This window comes from Betta splendens, chromosome 2, assembly GCF_900634795.4.
Source record: "Betta splendens chromosome 2, fBetSpl5.4, whole genome shotgun sequence".
Taxonomy (NCBI): Eukaryota; Metazoa; Chordata; class Actinopteri; order Anabantiformes; family Osphronemidae; genus Betta; species Betta splendens.
In genome coordinates, this window is record NC_040882.2 from 27,146,448 (window position 1) to 27,169,034 (window position 22,587).

General features: G+C 41.8%; 1 protein-coding gene across 1 annotated transcript; it reads left to right on the forward strand.

Moving 5' to 3' along the window:
• The first annotated feature begins 1,628 nt into the window (after positions 1 to 1,628).
• On the forward strand, positions 1,629 to 4,078 carry LOC114869152 (uncharacterized). The gene is made up of 3 exons (XM_029173087.3): positions 1,629 to 2,639; positions 2,858 to 3,016; positions 3,125 to 4,078. Exons 1-3 carry the CDS (start codon positions 2,552 to 2,554, stop codon positions 3,532 to 3,534), a joined length of 657 nt encoding a protein of 218 aa, XP_029028920.2. The 5' UTR covers positions 1,629 to 2,551; the 3' UTR covers positions 3,535 to 4,078.
• Positions 4,079 to 22,587: the final 18,509 nt, after the last annotated feature.

Sequence of the window (22,587 nt, forward strand, 5' to 3'; positions counted from 1 at the left end):
TTTGAATTCATTTGAATTTCTTTTGTCTGAACCCTGTGCCTGTTAACTATTTTCTTAGTAGTTGTAATAATTTATGATAAAATGTCAGAATACTTTGCCCTTACGTTAGATTTTTCCTATTTTACACAATCGTACAATAACAACTGAGACATTTGACGACCTCAGGTGTCATCAACACATTAACAGAGAGCAGCTTAACCATGTAATAACTGTTTTATATGTACATTTAAATTCATATTAGTTTAAGCTGAACTAATTTTATTATTACAGTTGACCACATAACTACTAACAATCCATCAGGTGAGGGTCAGATCTCGGTGTCTTCTGTCTGTGACATGTTTTTGCTAATGATATGTTGCACTTGGTTTATTTCTTTTTCTGTGATCAGAGTTTCCCCCAGTTTCCTGCCACTGTCCAGTGATTTAAACTGTTTGTTTTCTGTGTCTATGCAGTATGTGGCCTGTCCTGGGTTAACCCGCCTCTCGTCTGATTGACATGATGCTCCAGCAGCTGTGCAACTATTGCAAGGAGCAAGCAGCTAAGAGGAAGAGTGGGTGAGATCTTCATCATGCCTCAACTGATAAGTTTCCAGTTGAACAGTAAGAAAAAGAAGAGTATTTAAAGAAATGTCCAGCAGGCATTTTATATTTATATGAATCATAGCTAAATCAACATTATGATTATGGTTAAATGACCTTTGGGTTAGGTTTTGATTTTGAAATTAAAATTATGGTTCCAACCACCAAACATTTTGGTTAAAATTTTTCCATTTAAACAAATTTGTAATAAAATTGATTTGTAGTATTAAGTTCTCCACAGAACGCCACCGGAGATCCTTCCTGCCGGTGCCATCAGCCTGTACAACCTCCTCTGTCTGTGAGGGTTGGTCTTCATCAATAACATGTATAATAAAACTTTAGCTAGTAATTAGATGTAATTAGACAACAGTAATTAGACTTAATGTGAGTGTGTGTAGATGTGTTAGCATTCTTATTTCTAATCTCCCCTTCCTTCTTGTGTGAAACTCCATCTGTGACAGCGATCAAAGTGTGCAAAATAATTTCCCTCTGGGATTAATAACATTTGTGGAGTCTTGAATCGTGAATCATTCCATCCATCCATCTTCTGCCGCTTATTCCCATGCGTGGTTCGGTTAGGGTTAGGGTGGTGCTGGAGCCTATGCCAGCTATCTATGAGAGGTGGGCTAAACTGTGGACAGTGAGGCAACAGAACCCACCGCACCACCGTACAAATTAAACAGTTTATTTAAATTATAGTAGTTGTTTAGATGCTGTATTGTCATAGCTTGACGTAGCTTGTTTAGTGTCATCTATGTTTTATATTGATACTTGTTAAGTGGAACACATCTGTTTTTCAAGAAGTGGGAAAATCTTTGTTCTTTGTTCTCATTTGTTCTTCTCTCTTCCTCAGGTTTTGTTTTTGCTAATCTCAAACCCATTGTCTTTGGGAGTGTGGTTGTTGGTGCTGGTTTTCTTTAAAGGTAAACTTAAGTCACAGCTTGTTGACAAAGTCATGTTTAAAAATATTAAATAAATAACCACAATAAAATTTTAATGTGTTTAATAATAATCTTTCTCACTGTTACAAAGTGTTACAAGATACAATACAAACAATTACAAGATCACAAGAAACAAGAAATATCCACGATTGTCTGATGACTGTGAAGAAGGAGGAGCTGCTGAACCAGAGGAACCAACTGAGAGAACAACTGGAGGATGTAGAAACTCAGAGAGAGAAGAACAAGGAGAAGCTGCAGACGGTGGAGAAGGAGATAACGAAGAGAGAGATGGTGTTTGACAAACCTGAAGAATTACTGATTCTGTTAAAGGAGCAATGGAAACTGGACCAGATGAAGAAAGAGAGTGAGAAACAGCTGCTGGACAGAGAGCAAGTATTGGAGATGACAGAGAATAAGCTTTATGACAACAGTGAAGGCACATGATTGACAGAAGATACAGATAAATATTAAAAACCTCAAACTCCAAACCAACAGTGGACTTTGGTTTCCATTATCTGTATCCCGCATTTAGTAAATATTAGTAAATTATCAATAAATAGTTTTAAAAGTAAACATAAATTATTTACTTAGTTCAACACACATTTTCACTTTCACAGTAAAATCAGGTTCACTACAGACACATACTGAGACCTGAATGACACAGTAGAAACCTTTTGATAACAAATGCTTGATGGCTCCTCCAGTAACAACTTACAGCCAAAAGCCACAGCATCTCATCATTATATCATAACATGTTAGAGTAATGATTCACCAACCTACTAATTATTAAATGATGTGGAGCAGATTTTATCTTTTATGTTTCTGTTACATATGAACCTGTTCAAAGTTCAACACATATTATTCTTTGAGGACTTTGACCTCATTCAGTGATACTGAGAGACATCGCACAAACAGGTACGAAGACCCTCAAATATGAACTATTGTACTTAATTCTTTACACATGAAGTTACACATAATGACTGTCAGTATATTATGATACTGCATCTGTGTGTTTCCGTTCTACAGTAGGACATGAGGATGCAGAATATACAGAGAGTTCAGATTTGTAAAATTGTCTTCGTACTAGTTCTGCTGCCAACACTAATTCAACTTTATGGAGGTAACAGACTGATACAAACATGTGCGAAAAGAGACACTGACGCTCTATGTTTGATGAGGAAACAGTTTTGTTTGTTTCTCTCTCCTGTTTACTTTTTACAGTTTCAGTGCATGATTTAGAATTTAATATAGTTAAATTCAACATTTGAATTTTGTAGAAGAAAATCACAGTGAAAGTGTTTAACTGCAATTTAAGTTTTCTCCACTTCTCTTCTTCAGCGTCTGCCTCTTCACCAGCTCAGGATCCAGCTGGTTCCCAAACCAGTTCTTCATGTGACTCATCTATTCCCATGGCTGTCGGTGCTGCAGTTGGAGGCCTGGTTGTCGGTGCCGTCATTGGTGCCGTTGGTGCCGTCATTGTTTTCAGAAAATCAAATCGTAAGTCACAGCTTGTTGATAAGTACAAGTCATGTTTATCATTTACAGTAAATACTTATTCACAATTAAATATAAATGTCTTTTTCTCAATGTTTCAAACGCTAAAAGGTGAAAACAGGAATTCTATTACAAACATGCAAGAAACACTTACAAACATGCAAGAAACACTACAGAGGAACCATGAATGTCTGATGACTGTGAAGGAGGAGCTGCTGAACCAGAGGAACCAACTGAGAGAACAACTGGAGGATGTAGAAACTCAGAGAGAGAAGAACAAGGAGAAGCTGCAGACGGTGGAGAAGGAGATAACGAAGAGAGAGATGGTGTTTGACAATCCTAAAGAATTACTGAGAGAGAAAGAAAATGTGTTAAAGGAACAATGGAAACTGGACCAGATGAAGAAAGACATTGAGAAACAGCAGCTGAACAAAGAGAAACTACTGGAGATGATAGAGAATCAGCCAGAAAACAACAGACAGAACATCTTTGACAACAGAGACGGTAGAATGCTGGTATAGACTTAACAAAGCAGATCACCACAATAACAGAAGCCACAGAAGATGAACCAACGGATGTTTGTCATTTGACTTTAGACCTGTTAATAAAATAAACTAGAAAAATAATAATCTAAATCAGAATATTAAAATGTAAATGATTAATATAATAATTAAAGTGCTACTTCACTGAAAAGGAAGTTGTATAATGAAAATGTCACACACACACAGTGACAGAAATGGTTTGCGCTGGGACAGACCAACACTGGCTGTGTGACAGAGTGCAGAGGGGGCAGATGCCACCAAACTAACCTGCACCTGTGGTGACTGCACAAGACCGCTCTACTGGAACAAGCCAGGCTTGCTTTTTGTTTTGACAGAAAATGTCTGAATTGAGTTAAATTACTGTAAAATTAACTGTTTGTGTTCAATCAAAACAATTGCTTTGTGCTGGTACTAATGTTTCTGTAATGTAAACATGAACTACAGCAACATCATTATTCCAACATGATTTCTTTTCATTCCAACATAATAACATAATAATAAATATACCATTATGTGTTTTTAATTACTGTAGTTCAACATCCATCCATCCAAGCCGCTTATTCCCTAATGCGGGTTTGCGGGGGTGCTAGAGCCTATGGGTGAGCCTATGGCTGGAGCCAATCAACCTAATGCACAGTCTTTGGACTGTGGGAGGAAGCCGGAGAGAACCCACACCAAACATGGGGAGAACGTGAGACACCAGGGCCGGGAATCGAATCCAAAGCCTTCTCGCTGTGAGGCGACGGTGCTACCCACCACACCACCGTGCTGCCCACTGTAGTTCAACAAGATATTTTTAATTATCAAGTATTTAAGTATCAAGTAATTTGAAAATTAATCTTATGAGATATCTTACGATCTTATCACACAGACATTATGGCTTAGTTTCACAGAAAAATGGCCGTAGCCCTTTTAGCTCGTCACACGCTCACTGAAAGAACACGTCCTCACCAGCGATGACTGACCAACTAAAGCCCAGTAAAGTAACCCCCTGTCTGAAAATGACCGCAGCTACGTACTGTCTCTCTATCTCTGCCACCATAAGGGCTATTTGAATGCATTTGGTGTCATAATGAACGGGACACTTATGATATGTGATATGATGTGTAAATATTATTTTATGTGTTACTGGTAAAAAGTTAATGAATGTCGAAAACTACAAAAATAAGAAAAATTCCAGCTTCGTCTGGAAAAAAAATGCACCTACAGTATGATACAACCTCAGTAAACTGAAGCCTCTCCTCCTCCAAACCTTTATGGAATCATAACAGATTGTGTTAGCATCATCTTAACAAAAGGATAATTATCATAACATAAAGCAGAACAAAATTACAAAGGTCTCAGAGAGACACTTTTAAGTCAGATAGTTACTTTGAATGGCATAACATTAGCTTCAGATTCTACTGTAAGAAACCTTAGTGTCATTTTTGACCAGGATCTCTGTTTTACAATATATATTAAACAAATCTCCAAAACCGCTTTGTTGGAAAAATACTGCATTTAATCATTGAAACATTGTTGGAATTTATTTTGCTGATCTGCTAAAACCTTGTTGTGCTATAGCTTTGAAGTTTTCTCCCTTCTACTCTGCTAGAAATAGGGAGTACCGGTGTGTAGCATCCTTATCTGATGTGACCAATGCTTGCTTTGTGCAGAGAATATTTCCCACGTACTGTGTGACTATGCACCTCCCACATATTATTATTATTATACATATTATGAACTGAATCCTTGTCTTCTCTTCAGTGAGAGGAAGTTGCCTTTGCTCTAAACTGCTCACTCCTTGCAAGTAAAATCCTGAAGAAGGTCTCAACTGATTGTGTCTGCTTTCATCTTAGAACTATAGCTAAAATTAGAAACATCCTCTCTCAGAGCGCTGGGCTACTTGTGGTTCCTAGAGTGTTTAAATGTAGAACAGGGGGCAGAGCTTTTAGCTCCAAGCTCCTCTCCTCTGGAACCAGCTCCCTCTTCAGGTTCGAGAAGCTGACACACTCTCCACCTTTAAGATTAGGCTTAAAACCTTCCTTTTTGATAAAGCTTATAGTTAGAGATGGTTCAGGTCACTGGCAGTGATTGTTAGTCACAGGAACCATCTCTTAGTTAAGCTGCAATAGACATCGACTGCTGGGGGACTTAATTTATACGCTGAGCTCCTCTGTTTCCTTCTATCTCTTTGTGGTGAATGAGCCTTGTTTGCTCATTCGAGACGTGGAAAATAATGTTCCAGGAAAAAAAAACAACTCCAATGAGATGCTGGATTACTTCGCAAACGGTAAGATTAATGGCAGCCAAAGCGCAGTACAAAAACAACCAAGTGCACTATTTACAAGGTGACCAACACAAAAACCCCAGAGGCACTAAAATGGAAAGGAATAACACAAACAAAAACACAGGTCTCCAAATGCTCGTTCTGATCTCGCGCCAACATTATTTTACCAACTTGCTCTCACCAATTCCAACCTACTCTCCTCCAAATGTTCTTCCTTTTCTTTTGAGTTTACCGGCGGCTTGCATCCTAATTGTTGCACTACCGCCACCTATAGATATCTCTAACCCTCATATTCTTTTCCCCAACCCAGTAACATTTAAAAATTTAAACAATGCTATCATTTCACTTTTTTCACCTTTTGACAATTTAACACCCACAACCTCCTCCTGCTCTGTTGCCCTTTTTGCCACTCTGTCCACCCACTCATTCCCTGTAATACCCCCGTGCCCTGGAACCCCATCAACACTATTTCCCTACTACTGTTCCTACTTGATAAATCCACTTCAAATAACACCTCCTGGTGGTACTTTGCTCTTTTCACCAGCAGCGACTGCAATACTGACAGAGGGTCACTGCAGATTAACACCTTATTCAGCCCTCTAAGTTCCACCCACCTCAGTGCCACCCTTATTGCAACTAATTCTACTTTTTCTCTTTCTCCTCCTGATGTTTCCACTACCATTCCAGACCCTGTTTTGCCTGAATTTTGATCTTCTGACCCATCTGTGAATATCCGAACAAACCTCTTATACTTCGTATTCACTATATTATTGAACTTTAACCGCATTAAACTCCTCTGCTTGCCTTTTGGCTTCCTCCAGCCCCAACTCCACCCTCACCTCTTTCTGCCTCCATATGGGACTTTTAGGAATGTAATTCTGCATTCGCTTGACCACTTACAGAACCCGCATCAGCCCCGCCCAGACAAACCTGGACCCCTAAATGTACCGGCAACATTTTGTTTCATTCACTCACTGCGCAGTCTACCATAGTAGGTGGCACTAATGCACCTTTCAGGTGGTTTTCACCCTCATTTAAAAGACAAAGAAGAAGTCACTCACTGTGACACAAACTGACATGAGGCCCTTAGGGTTCAGAAACGGCTCCAGTGTTGATTGTTTCAACCAGCATCGGAGCCTTTTCATTTTACCAGCGGAGCAAGAAAGGAGAATTTTATGATATTTACTTGTAAATGGACCGGTGCCGGCACCGCTGCCTAAATGCTTCTTTGTGTGTGAACACCATTTCACCTCCGTCTGCTTTGAAAACGAGAGTATATTTATTACTGGGCTTACGGTTGAAGAAGCGCTCCGTTCCTACAAGACGTGATCCACTTGCTGCTTCTCCAAACGTAAGTACATGCTTGATAGTTATTTGATGTATGTACTCCAGAAGATTCTCTGTTTATAATGTAGCCTCCCTCCTGTGTAAGGAATGCCAATTGCTAGTACAGTTGAATCTAACAGCTACAGCGACAGAGAGAGACAGTGTTGCAAGGTGCTGCCACACAATTTGGATGATTCCAAGCCTCTCCAGCATTTGTCCGGTTCGAATCGTGTGATATATGCAGGGAAAACGAAGGAGATGGTGGTGGATTTCCGCAGACAGCAGCCTGCTGTCATACCACCGATGCACATCCAGGGAAGGGACATTGAGAGAGTGGACTCTTACAAGTACCTGGGTGTACATCTGAACAATAAACTAGACTGGACTCATAACACGGATGCACTGTACAGGAAGGGTCAGAGCAGACTCTACCTGCTGAGGAGACTGCGGTCTTTTGGAGTGAAGGGGCCACTCCTGAAGACCTTCTATGACTCTGTGGAGGCATCAGCCATCCTGTACGGTGTGGTCTGCTGGGGCAGCAGCATCACAGTGAGGGACAGGAAAAGACTGGACAGGATCATCAAGAAGTCCAGCTCTGTCCTGGGCTGCACTCTGGACACGGTGCAGGAAGTGGTGAGAGAAGGGTCCTGGCTAAACTGACATCCATCATGGACCAGGACTCTCACCCACTGGAGGACTCACTGTCTGCTCTGGAGAGCAGCTTCAGTAGCAGACTGATCCACCCTCGCTGTGTGAAGGAGAGATATCGTAGATCCTTCCTACCTGCTGCTGTCAGACTGTACAATCAGAACTGTTGACCACATCCCACCACAGTCACTCACCCACTGCATCAGTGGTTTATATAGCAACCTGCTCTGCACAGTATTTGTGTAAATCTGTGAACAATCATGTATATTGTTACCAGTACAAATCTTATACCCATTACTGTGCAATAACCCTGCAATGACCTCATACTCACTCTAACTGTACTGCACTGCTTTGTACTGTGCCAACACAAACTGTTCTGTACCTGTATTCTCACTCATCTGTACTGCTGTTGTGAGAGGTAATTTTCCCACTGCGGGACTATTAAAGGTTTTCTTATTCTTATTTCTTATTCTTATTAAAGGGACCGAAAACGATTTGAAGAGGAAAATGAAGCAGCTTCAAAACGATCTAACAAGGAACAAAGAGAAGCAGGGCTTCGTTAAGACACTAATGGATCAGAGGAGGAAGCTGAGAAACAGAGGGATCAAGTCAAAGTACAGCTGGAAAACAGAAGTTTAAAAAAATTAATTAAGTTTATTACTATTAATGTAATGTATAAACTTTTTTATTTTTTTATATTTACTAAGTCAGTTAATTATTCTGTTAAACAAACTTTGTTGTATGTATTTTCTATCTTATGTATTTTTCTCCAATAAAGTACGTTTTTAAAGTATTTGTGTATTTCTGTTTCATCCTGTTTCAGCCTGGTTAAGTTTGATGCTATGTTCTGTACATGTCATGCGATGCTCCAGATGCTGCAGGAAGAAGATGAACTATTTCATTTAAAGGAGCTGATACTGGCCTGTGGTTAATTATTAACTGCTCCTTTAACATAAACCAGCATTGAGTAACTTATATATTATATATATATATATATATATATATATATATATACTTAATATTCATTGAAATTGTCACGTCTTGGGTCAACTTCCGCCATTACTTCGAAAGGACTTCCTGTTTACCTCATGTCACAGCTGTTTGCTGCTTCTACCGTCATTATCCACACCTGCACTTCATCAGTAATCAGTCACCTTGTATTTAAGCACCAGCTCTCACCCCAGTACGTTGCCAGATTGTTGCGTGACATTCACCACATTCCAGCGTTCTGAATCCTGGTCCAGCCTTGTTATCTTGTACCTTGTTTTTGACCACCGACGCCGATCCTGTCTAGTCCTTGTCTGTGTTGTACGCCTTGGCCTCTGATCCTGTCCGTTAACGACCGTGCTTGCTTACCTGACGACGACCCTCCCTCTGACGGAACAGTACTGGAATCCTGAGCCTTGATAACGAACCTTGCCTGTCCCCGACACCGAGCCTGCCTGCTCCTTTGCACTGCTACGTATTGACCACCTGTGTATGACTGTGGTGGAAATTTTCCATAAAGAAGTAGATGAGAGAGTTGTCCTTTTGTGCGATTTATTAAAATAATAAAGAAAATAAAAATAATGGGGAAAGCAAATAAAAAGCATGGATGTTGATCGTGCACATCAACAAACCAAAAACCAGCTGGGAGATCAGTGCACACACCACGGAGGTGTGATGCAAAGAGCCCACGATCCTCAAGTTGCTTCTGCCTTTTAACCTTTTTCCCTGGACCTGGTGGAATCTCCTTATCACACTGTGGGTGAAGATGTTCATATTACACAGGGAATAAACAAGGCTACAGCCTTGGGTCTGGTGAGGCATCAGACAGAAAGGAGCCAGAGCCCAGGGTTCAAAGGCAGACTCAGGCCATGAACAATCGGTCACCTTGAGAGGGAGATAGATTGTCTGTCTGAGAATGTTCAGTTCTGGGTCTAATCAACAAGTACAGAATGCATGGTCACTATGCAGAGTCAGAAATGAACCCAAAAGCATTAAAGTACAATTTTTCCATTACATTTCCCCCCTTTTGATTACACATTAATCAAACATTAAAAGAAAAAAAATTGTCAATCGTGGCATTCATTCTGTAGTAATAAAGCATTCTTTAAAAATGATTCGTTAAATGTTTTGCTTATAAAAATGTAAATGGCGTAGGGATAAAAGATTGTGAGCTGTTTTTGTGGGTAGTTATACTAGAATAACCCTTGTGTATGAGCTTTGGAAAGACAGGGACATAAGACTATAATCAATCAGATCACGTTCAGTCATCCTGAATAAAGGTACAGCATGTTTTACCAAACTTGACACAAACACTTCCCATCTTTGTTAACAACATCTCTAAGGCCATTCTATTCTGCCATGTTGTCTTTTTTCCAATTGTTCCGTCATGGTCATCAGGTCTCTAATGGCACAAACTAAGCATGATCGATTTGTGGGTGACTCCGGTGTGCGGTGGATAAGAGTGTCTTCGGTTGATGCGAATGTCAGAGTGACCACGCATATTGCTGTCATCGTCGATATGACAATCATTTTTATCTTGTTTCGTCTGGTGGATGTCATTTTGCGTCAGTGGAAGATAAAAATTTGTGTGAAAGTGTGAATCAAGTAGAAAACATGTCTAGATATGCTTGTCGTAAGATGTTTTCGTTCAAAAATAGTGGATAAAATCACAGAGAGGCATACATGTAAATCAACCACACAATTTAGAGCAAATATTAAAGTAACATATCAAAAACAACAGGGTCACAATCAATGTCTTCTTCTTCCTGTTGAACAGTAGCGTTAGATTGTTTCCAACCTGTGTGTTGACACCTTGACAGTTCTTTGGGGTTCTTCAGGTTGTGATCAGCTGATCACAGAGACACCTGGGATTCGTTATCACCTCCAGGTTTCCTCCCAATGTCGTCTGAGTCACTGTCACTCCCGTGATGTGAAGAGTCTACACGTCGTCCAGCGTCGGCAACTCAAGGCTGCTCGTGTGTGTGTTTTCTCAGGAGCGTGTGTGTAGATGTATGGTCTGATAGTGTGATTCACCGGTGCAGCTTCAGGCGGCGCTTGGCTCACACCTTTAGCTGAACGGTCAACGCAGCCTCGCCTCAGTGCGTGTGTGAGCACAGCGAGGGTCGTCCTTCTCAATTCTTTTCGACAGTGGTGGTTTTCTCGTGTGGTGTAGATGGAGATGGAGGGTCGTCTGTCGGATCCGGGACCTTCCTGCAGTGGCTGGAGTGGATCCAAGTCGCTCTTTCTGCGATCTTCACAGCCGTGTTGGTCGTCAGAAGGACCTGGAAGGGACCTTGCCACCGCTTTGAGTTCCAGTGCTTCCTGCGAAGCTCCTTAATGATCACCCAGTCTCCTGGTTGAATGATGTGCAGTGGTTCTGTCGGCTGTTTGGGCAGAGCCGCTTTCACCTGTTTGGAGATTTGGGACAGAACAGAGGATAAGTTCTTACAGTACTGTAGCATTGCGTCTTCGCACATTTCAGTAGGTGGTAAAATCCTAGTCTCGGTCTCAGGGTGGAGTCCCATCATAGGAAGTCTACCAAATAGAATCTCATACGGGCTGAGGTTTGTTCTCATCCTTCTCCTCATTCTCATGTATGAGAGCTCAATGGGAAGAGCCTGAGTCCACTTGAGACCAGTCTCTGAGCAGCATTTGGCCAGTTTGTTTTTCAAAGTGCCATTCTCTCTCTCTACTGCCCCTCCGCTTTGAGGGTGGTAAGAGCAGTGTTTTCTGATGTCGATGTTCAGAAACTTTCCCACTTCCTCTAGGGCTTGGTTTGCAAAGTGTGAGCCGTTGTCACTGCTGATTTTAGATGGAATCCCCTATCTGGGAATTATTTCTGTCAGCAAGGCTTTGGTAACTGCATGGCTGTTAGCATGTTTAGCTGGGAAGGCCTCCACCCATTTTGACCACATATCAACAATCACTAAACAATACTTTTTACCTTCTGCTGGCATTAGTTCGATGAAGTCCAGCATTAAATGGTCAAACGCCTGTTCCGGTGGTGGGTGGGCTGCCAGTGGTTTGGCAGTCGTCTTACCTGGGTTGTGTTGGGCGCATGTCATACACGCTTCACAGTATTTTTGCGCATAGATTGAAAATCCCTTAGTGTACCAATGTTTTGTGAGAGCATCTAACATTCCCCCCTTTGATACATGGTATAATCCATGTGTCAACTTCGCGAAATGAGGGAAAAAGTGTTTAGGTAGGCAAGGTTTGCCGTCGGGCCCATACCAAACGCCATGGCTACTGGTGGCGCCATTCGTCAGCCAGAGCTTGCGTTCCTGTGGGGTAGAGAACGTCTGAAGATCCGGGAGAGCAGAGGGAGGAGAGGGAGGTTGGGTAGAGGTGGAGGATAAGAGGCAGGGAACAAAGGGAAGGGGAAGTCGGGCAGCTGCCTTCGCAGCAGCATCAGCGCGTGCGTTTCCAGCAGAGATGGGATCAATGCCCCCAGTGTGTGCAGGGCACTTACATACAGCAATTGCAGCTGGTAACAGAATTGCGTCGAGCAGATCAGCAACCTTATCATGATGCAAGATAGGTTTGCCATCAGATTTCAAAAACCTTCTGTGTTTCCACAGAGCACCAAAGTCATGTGTGACGCCAAAAGCGTATCTGGAGTCTGTGTAGATAGTAACAGACTTCCCTTCAGCCAATTTACAGGCTTCGGTCAGTGCGATCAACTCCGCAGCCTGAGCAGAGTAATGTCCTGGCAAAGCGCCAGACTGTAGAACAGTATTAGAGGTGCAGACTGCATATCCAACCTGACAGTGGCCCGAAGCAGGGTCTCTAGAGGCGGAGCCATCAACAAAGAGAACGAGGTCACAGTTAGGAATTGGCACCTCCGACAGATCTGGGCGCGGAGTGCAGACCTGGTTCAAGACCGAAACACAGTTGTGAGGCTCGCCATCGTCAGGGCCTGGAAACAAAGTGGCTGGGTTAAGCACATTGCACCTTTTGACAGTGATGTTTGGCATTTCCAGTAGGATGGTGTTGTATCTAAGCCATCGGGCTGTAGAAAGATGTGATGTTTTTTGTTCCAAAAGGATCAAAGACACGGCATGAGGAACCAGCAGGGTGACATCGGAATAGCCAACAATGTCACGTGATGCCAACACGGCTTTCTCTGCCGCAGCCACTGCTCGGAGGCATCGTGGGAGCCCCGCAGCGACTGGGTCAAGCTTAGCAGAGAAATAGGCTACAGGGCATGGACGCCCTCCGTGATCCTGTAGAAGGACAGAGGTCATACAACCTGATTTCTCATCCACTGTTTGGGTGAAAGGTCGCGTAGGGTCAGGCAGACCCAAAGTAGGAGCCGACTGAAGAGCTAGTTTGAGGTCGGTGAATGCCTGTTCAGCCTCAGATGTCCACGTGAGGCGGGTCGTGGATGCAGAAGACATCTGCATCAGAGCTCTAAGCGGAGCCTCCAAGACGCACAGTTAGGAATGAAATTCCTGCAATAAGAGCACATGCCTAAAAAAGGACATAAGCTGTTAAGATCATCAAGTCGTCAATGTACTGCAGCAGGGCGGTGCCTGGAGACAAGACAAGATCATCCAGGCTGTCTTTCAGTGCCATATTGTAGATGGTAGGGCTTTCTGAATACCCCTGACACAGTCTGGTAAAGGTGTATGATTTTCCGTTGAATTCAAAAGCAAACCAGAATTGACTGTCTTTGTGGACGGGCACGCTGAAAAAAGCATTGGCCAAATCAATTACTGAAAAAAATTTAGCCTTGGGCGGAACCTGAGAAAGAATGGTGTAGGGGTTCGGTACCGTAGGCGCGCGTGGTTGGACCGCCGCATTTACTGCCTGCAGATCCTGGACAAACCTCCATTCTGTTGGCTGTCCTTTGTCTCTGATTTTCTTAACTGGGAAGAGTGGAGTCCTCACTGGAGAGTTGTCACATGGGACGATGACTCCTGCTTTCAAAAGAGAGTTAAACACCGGTGTTATTCCTTCAATTGCTTCTCTCTTTAAAGGGTATTGCTGTTTGCATGGTCTGTAGTCAGATTTTGGCGTGATGACCACTGGGTCACACCCTTTGATCAAACCTACATCATATTTGTGTGTGGCCCACAGGGAAGCTGGAACTTCCTGTAAGGCTGGATACTGCGTCAGAGCGTCCTCCGACAAAAACACGTGGTGTGGAGTGTGTGTGGAATGTTGAGGTACCAAGTGCACTGTACGCTGCGCATGAACGTTAGACTGAAAAAGTTGTTTGTAAGCATGCAAGGTAGGTGAATACATCACATTCGGTTCGGAAGTCGTTTGCCAGTCTCCTTCCCGTTGACATCTGTCCACGAAAGGACCCAAGTCCTGCCATCTGTCTCCGTCATGTTTTGACAGAAGGACATGTGGATCTGTAGAATAAGCATCAACAAATCTCTCTTGTTCGTTAGTGAGAGAAATCGCAAGCGCAGACCTATGTTCATCCCAAAAAAGAGAGGTTGAGGTCTGTTTGTCCGCATGTGTGCGTAACCATGATTTTTCAAACCTCTCATCAGGACCAGTGGACACATGTGCTGTACAAGACAGGTCAGATGCGTCTCGAAAGGTCGTATTCTGTGAGGAAACAAGCAGTCGAGGAGCCTGTATGAGGGCCTCAGTTACAGCCTCTCCCTTCAGCAGCCACTGATAAGAGTAGAGCAGCGGCTCTGAGCTGAAATTAACACAAACAAAGGAATAATTATTCACATTGTCCGTGGTTGTGACCTGCACTCCCTCCGGAGTGTAAATCAGTGAAATACCTAAACTACACATGAGATCTCTTCCTAATAAATTTACTGGGCATAAGTTTGAAAGCAAAAATGAGTGTCTTGCCGTCTGATGTCGTGCAAGACAGAGGCACAGTAAGTTTTTCTTTTATTGTCTGGTACGTACAGTAATTATTATTACTTCTCTCTAATAGTCGTCTTCCCTTTAATAGTCATTTATAGTCTGTTTCAGTCAGTTTCAGTCTTCCTATAATCTGGTTTTGTTTTTTTTTTCCTACAGTCTGGCCAGACAAACCTATATTGTGCACAAATCTTTTTTAGAAACATGAAGGATTTTATTACTGAAATTGTTGCAATTTGAAATAGTTTAAACCCATCAGACTGTAAAGTCATGCAGCAGTTGTCATTTAGCTGTTTGTCATCATTTTAAAATCACTCTGTGGGATTTTTTGAGCAAAAAGCGATTCTTCATTGCGAGCAGATAAGCATGAACATGAATTTGAGCGTGTATCAGCTGTAAGCGTGTTTCTTCATTGCGTGTATGAATGTGTGTGTGTGTTTGCGGTACCGTCTTGTACGTCACGTGAAAAGGAACCGTCACCTTCCTCCTTCCCCAACCATCAGTCTGATGTGAGCGCCAGTGGGTGAAGCCTTTCGATGGGACAGTTGTTCCTCGATGACAGACCTTTCCTGGATCCTCAGATGCAGCTCTTTTGGGCCGATCACGTCTGAAGCCTCTCCTGTTGTTTCAACCAGTGTCTGTGTCAGAGCACGTCTTCTCTGCTGTTGCTCTGTGCTTGTTTTCCTTTGCTGATTGTCATAAGCAGGTGTCTGTGTCAGACACACATGCTTGTAGTAGCTGGTTCATCTGAGGAGCCCAGAACGTGATGGCTGCAGACGTTGTGTGAGTCGGTGAGGCGTCCATGCTGTGGTCTGTGTCCTCCAGCTGCTGTGGTGTCAGAGCTTCCACCCTGTTCTGGTTGTTGGTCGGCGCCTCTTCTCCTTCGGTTCTTCTGCTGATGGTGGGAAAGGAGTCCAGATCCGGATTTACCCTCATCGCGCTCGGTTCTGCATTAGAATAGAGAGCAGAAACAATGGGAGCATTTGCTCTTGACATGATATGTGTGTGTGTGTGTGTGTGTGTGTGTGTGTGTGTGTGTGTGTGTGTGTGTGTGTGTGTGTGTGTGTGTGTGTGTGTGTGTGTGTGTGTGTGTGTGTGTGTGTGTGTGGCAGAGTGCAAACAATTCTTCCCCAGAGTTGTTATCTCTTTTTTTTTCTGTTACTCTCATCACTCTTTTGTTTCTTTTAGGGCTTTAGTTTTGATAGTTTTGCTTTTTCAAATCTCTCTCTCTAAGGTGCATATGTCTTTTACACTAAGTGATTCTCCTTTTGAATCCATAACCAGTTTTCCACTCATGGAAACATAAAACGCACTAATAATCATATTTACCTTTACTTTTGTAATGCTGCAGTCTGGTGGTGGAGACTTAGATCGCCCCGAACCCATCTTTCAGAGTCCCGGCGGTTTTCTGCCTTAGACTTTTTTGTGTTCCGGCCGGAACCTTTTTTCGAAATTTCTCTTCCACGGACGTCTCCGTAGAAAGGGAACCGCTCAGATCAGCGACAGGGTTCTCGGAAGTGTTCCCTCACCGTCAGGCCCCTCTAAGACCCGGGTCCCTCGTATCTCAAAACCACTTCCCCCTGCAAACGCGCTCCGTATTTCAGAAGCCGTCTTTTATTTCCTTGTCCACACCCTTTGGACTGCGCTCAGATCTGCACACTGGTCTGTATCCTCAGTACAGACAAAACAAGCTCGGTCCCACGAGCCAACCCTTAGCAACCACCGTCTCGACCACCAGGGCAGACTTTGACCTAATTAATTTTACCAGAATATTGAATTTAAAATTAAAAAAATATATATATTATTTTTGGATGTTTTCAGCCAAATAGTCGGTTTAGAAATATTATTATCTCTAGTCCTAGTTATATTTTTCTTTTGTCGTTGTTTGTTTTAGTCTAGTTGGGGATGTTTTAGAATTAGTTGTTATTTGCCTTACTTTCCCTAAAACAAATGATCAGAGCCAAGTAAACCCCGAATAACTGAAACCAATTTCGAACCGTTTTTTTTTTTCCTTTAACAAGTCGCATCAAAACGGAATCTCTCTCACCGGGCCGAGTAGAGGTTGCATTTTGAGTTCGTTGGATCTCGTCAGAGGCGATCCAGACGGGTGAGCAGTCCTCCCACTCAGAACAGCTGTAGAGGTTTGGAGGCTGAGCGAACCTAGTCCTCAGGACTATCGTCCCTGGTCACACCGTCCAGACGACCTGCAGCGGATCCTGTTCGTAGACGCCAATTTCTGTGGTGGAAATTTTCCATAAAGAAGTAGATGAGAGAGTTGTCCTTTTGTGCGATTTATTAAAATAATAAAGAAAATAATAATAATGGGGAAAGCAAATAAAAAGCATGGATGTTGATCGTGCACATCAACAAACCAAAAACCAGCTGTGAGATCAGTGCACACACCACGGAGGTATAATGCAAAGAGCCCACGATCCTCAAGTTGCTTCTGCCTTTTAACCTTTGTCCCTGGACCTGGTGGAATCTCCTTATCACACTGTGGGTGAAGATGTTCATATTACACAGGGAATAAACAAGGCTACAGCCTTGGGTCTGGTGAGGCATCAGACAGAAAGGAGCCAGAGCCCAGGGTTAAAAGGCAGACTCAGGCCATGAACAATCGGTCACCTGGAGAGGGAGATAGATTGTCTGTCTGAGAATGTTCAGTTCTGGGTCTAATCAACAAGTACAGAATGCATGGTCACTATACAGAGTCAGAAATGAACCCAAAAGCATTAAAGTACAATTTTTCCATTACAATGACCCTGCCTGATCTGGACTCTGTTTTTTTTCGGAATAAACTCTCTTTTACCATCTTCCAGCTGTGCTGTGCATGTGGGTCCGTCAGCTACAACGCCCTGACAGAAATCTGATGTTTGTTCTAACATGACTTTCTTCACTTTGACTCTAACCAGTGTCAGGCTGTAGATTTCAGGTCATATAGATTCATTTAGTTGATGTCACAGTTCCAAAGTCCTTTGATGATGATGATTATTCTGAATTAATTTTACTACAGTATTTACATGCACAACATACTGTAGCTCATAACAATCCTTCAGGTGTGTAAGGGTCAGGTCTTAGTGTCTCTATCATGTGTTTTCTGGTAAGATGTTCTAAAAGTGTTGTAAAAATCTAAACCATCTCAGAGTTTACCAGCACGTCAGCATGGAGTGGATGAGACTACATAGAATATCCACTGAAGGACTGAGGAGCCAGAGCCTTAACATTGACAGGCGACGTCCTCCCACTGTTCACAGATTCCTGTTATTTACAAGCAAATCGTCCAGACTGGTGAAACAAACCCTCATGAATCTACAGCATCGTGAATGTCACAAGGCACTGACACAAATAAACACTGCTTAACTTGTCACCACATCACAGTACTGTAACCCTACATGTATATCATCCTGAGACCTGAATGACACAGTAGAAACTCGTTGATAACAAATGCTTCATGGCTCCTTCAGTAACAACTTAGAGCCAAAACACACAACATCTCATCATTACAAAATATCTTACAAACATTTCAGAGTAATTATTCACTAACCTATTGATTTTTTCAAATGATGTGTAGCAAATTTAATCCTGTTCCTGTTACATATGAACCTGTTCAAAGTTCAACACATATTATTCTTTGAGGACTTTGACCTCATTCAGTGATACTGAGAGACATCGCACAAACAGGTACGAAGAGCCTCAAATATGAACTATTGTACTTAATTCTTTACACATGACTGTCAATATATTATGATACTGCAAGAATATACAGAGAGTTCAGATTTGTAAAATTGTCTTCGTACTAGTTCTGCTGCCAACACTAATTCAACTTTATGGAGGTAACAGACTGATACAAACATGTGCGGAAAGAAACACTGACGCTCTATGTTTGATGAGGAAACAGTTTGTTTGTTTGTCTCTCCCCTTTTACTTTTTACAGTTTCAGTGCATGATTTAGAATTTAATATAGTTAAATTCAATCTTAAACATTTGAATTTTCAATCACACTAAAAGTGTTTAACTGCAATTTAAGTTTTCTCCACTTCTCTTCTTCAGCGTCTGCCTCTTCACCAGCTCAGGATCCAGCTGGTTCCCAAACCAGTTCTTCATGTGACTCATCTATTCCCATGTTTAAAAATAGTCTGTCTTTCTCAATGTTGCAAACGCTAAAAGGTGAAAACAGGAATTTAAGGAATTCTATTACAAACATGCAAGAAACACTTACAAACATGCAAGAAACACTTACAAACATGCAAGAAACACTACAGAGGAACCATGAATGTCTGATGACTGTGAAGGAGGAGCTGCTGAACCAGAGGAACCAACTGAGAGAACAACTGGAGGATGTAGAAACTCAGAGAGAGAAGAACAAGGAGAAGCTGCAGACGGTGGAGAAGGAGATAACGAAGAGAGAGATGGTGTTTGACAAACCTGAAGAATTACTGAGAGAGAAGGAAAGTGTGTTAAAGGAGCAATGGAAACTGGACCAGATGAAGAAAAACATTGAGAAACAGCAGCTGAACAAAGAGAAACTACTGGAGATGATAGAGAATCAGCCAGAAAACAACAGACAGAACATCTCTGACAACAGAGACGGTAGAATGTTGGTATAGACTTAACAAAGCAGATCACCACAATAACAGAAGCCACAGAAGATGAACCAAGGAATGTTTGTCATTTGACCTCTTAGCCGTTAATAAAATAAAAGTAGAAAAATAATAACCTAAATCAGAATATTAAAATGTTGTAAACGATTAATATTATAATGTGCTACTTCACCACTGAAAAGCAATTTGTGTTGTTATGTCACACACACATAGTCACAGACTTGGTCTGCGTTGGGACAGACCAACACTGGCTGTGTGACAGAGTGGAGACGGGACAGATGCCACCAAACTAAGCTGCACCTGTGCTGACTGCATTAGACCGCTCTACTGGAACAAGCCAGGCTTGCTTTTTGTTTTGACAGAAAATGTCTGAATTTAGTTCAATTAACATCAACTGTTTGTGTTCAAACAAAAAAAAATTGCTTTGTGCTGATACTAATGTACTGAAACATGTTTCTGTAGTGTAAATTAAACATGTTGATGATGTTACTCCACCACAATTTAATCACTTTATTCCAACATAATCCAATTCAGTTTATACCATTATGTAATTACTTTAGTTCAACGTGATATTTTTAATTATCAAGTGTGCATTCATAATTTACTGTAATTTGAAAATGAATCTTATGACATGTACAGTTTTAACAATGCATTTTATTTGTGTCTATACTTTTAATGCATAATGTCACATGACCACATACTGTAGAACAGACACCAAGGGCACCTTAAAAGGCAAACAGTTATTACTTCTGTAAAACATCAAATACCTTAGATAGATTTTAAAAGAACTACAGTATTCAGGGATTAAAAAATGCAGAACTAGAGGTTAAACAACCTACTCAACGCTGCAGTGCTCCAGGAACATGAATGCTGACTGTCCCATTAGTGAAGTTTAGTTTTGCTTTGAACGTTCTTTGACAGTTTCACTTCATCTAACTCCGTTTTGAATAATTTCAAAAATGTGTAGTGCTTTATTAGCTTTATTAGGTACTTCACATTTAAAAGGTATAAAAAAGTCCAAACAGCAGGGCGGCCAACCATCCTGCTTGTGCCTGTGTGTGAGATCTGACTTTTCTATTGGTAAAACCCATTTTCATTTTTATACCTATAAAAGTTTTATCTGTACATATCTAATTTTATATATAATCATATTTCTGCAAAGGGTCCAAAAAGGCCGCCATGCCTCATATTGCCTTTAGATGGAACCACACACCATGTCACTCGCCACAGGAAACTCGGATTCCGGCCGTTGAGGGCTGGTTTGAAGCGTTAGAGCGGAACCAATCACGATGTACCAGCCAACGCGTGATTGGCAGAGCTGGCAGCCAATGAGAATGAGCCAAACGCTGACAGAGCGTCATAGGATGGAAATTAGTGGACCTCATTTTCTGACAGTAATAAGCTTCAGACTGGAATCCAGGGAAGGCCTGCTACGTGTAGATCCATTGGTTTATGAACCAGGACGTAGTTTTAACTACTTCAGGCCATTATTTTAAAATTTAGCGAAAGTAAAAGTAAATACTTATACTTCATATAAGTACTGATGTTGTCTGGCATATGTCTCGCCGCCTGTATTGTGTACCATGACGTGTTGCACATCGTTAGCTTCGTTAGAATCTTAGCTTTCTTTTGAGTTTTGAGTTATTCGTGTTGCACAAAGCTTCGTAGCGGTGGAGCCACAAATGTGTCGCCGGTGCTGCCCCTGCGCTAGGTGGCGCTATAGAGTGTGCTTATTTTTGTTTATTACTGGGGCTGTGTTTGATGCATGTGAAAGTCATTTATACAGAATTAAAGCCATGACTATTGGTTAATTTGATGTATGACATGTCTATATTCCTTCATACTTAGTGCATTTGTTCATAACATAAATCTAAAACAAAAAACTACAAATCCCAAGGTTCGCATTAATCAAGCTTGTGAACCACTTTAAGGTCAGCTTGTGTGTTATATGTGACTTTGTATCACATGTAGCTTGTTTGTTTTTGTCTTTATTGGTTTTTAAGTGTAGATTAACGATAACTGTTATATAACATAACTCTTAGTAATACTTTATTATAGAGATAGTAGATCTATGGATGTCGGCTAAAACTGGGTGAGGATGTTCAACTTTGGCACCAGGTAAACTATAGAACAAATAATTTTTTTTTCATGATGTCACTCATTTAGCAAAAGGTTGAAGCAGGAGAAGAGGAAGTTGGTAGGGTTTTCTTTCTGGTTTTATAACTGTTGTGGTTTTGTCCACATGGAAACGTGAGTAGATGATATTAAATATAACAAATGATTTACTGTGAATGTTTCTGATTGTAGCAGCATGTTCACGTGTGGATCTATTGTACCTTTCCCAGTTCAGTGTTTTTTATTTTTCAAAATGATGAGAAACTGGAAGATGGAAGGACGATGGAAAAACAGACACTTCAACCACAACTTGACAAAGTGAGTACGTGTAGGTGAAATAACTAACAGATGAGTTCTTTTCAGTGTTTCATGAACAACTCAGCAGCTTATTTTAGATCATAAATGAAGAAGAACTATGCACGGTGGTGCGGTGGGTAGCACTGTCGCCTCACAGCAAGAAGGTTCTGGGTTTGATTCCCGGAGGCGGCCCTGGTGCCTTTCTGTGTGGAGTTTGCACGTTCACCCCGTGTTTGCGTGGGTTCTCTCCACGTTCTCCGGCTTCCTCCCACAGTCCAAAGACGTGCATTAGGTTGATTGGCCTCTCTCCATTGCTCTTGGTGTGAGTGTGTGAGTGAATGGTTCTCTGTCTATGTGTTGCCCTGCGATGGACTGGCGACCTGTCCAGGGTGTACCCTGCCTCTCGCCCGTAGCCAGCTGGGATAGGCTCCAGCACCCCGTGACCCCGCGCTAGGGAGTAAGCGGTTCAGAAAATGGATGGAGAATTAATGAGTATTTTATTCTGAAATGTTCTCAGTAGTGCTACAGTACATACAGTAGCAGCATGAGTCTAGATTGAATATACAATAACTGTAAACAGTAAAAAGCAGAGCAGAGCAGGTTTTGCTCCTTGTGTGATTCACTGATGCTGTATTTTGTTTTTCAGGTCTCCAAAGAGCTTCATGTGAACTATGACTTGTCCCTTAAACCTGCTTTGACCTTCTGCACTGGATCATACAGCCCTGACTCCTTCTTCTTCCTGCTCCTGATACGTGTGTTTCAAAGTGATGGTCAGATCTGTGCTGCAGCTCAGTGTTAATTTAACAGCTTTAGTTTTAAATGAGACTTGGTTTTAATTATCAAGCAGGTTTCTTTGTCTTAGTAATGTGGTGGAAAACAAGTTACAGAAAATATAAAATGATTTAAAATACTAGAAAAACTAAAGAAAAACACGAGCTGAGTGTCCACAAG

Bases quoted from the DNA above. Each gene is read 5' to 3' on its own strand.
- LOC114869152 (XM_029173087.3), top strand. From the start codon at position 2,552: ATGAGGATGCAGAATATACAGAGAGTTCAGATTTGTAAAATTGTCTTC. The intron at 2,640-2,857 runs GTAACAGACTGA...TCTCTTCTTCAG, and splicing joins ACTAATTCAACTTTATGGAG to CGTCTGCCTCTTCACCAGCT. The intron at 3,017-3,124 runs GTAAGTCACAGC...AAACGCTAAAAG, and splicing joins TGTTTTCAGAAAATCAAATC to GTGAAAACAGGAATTCTATT.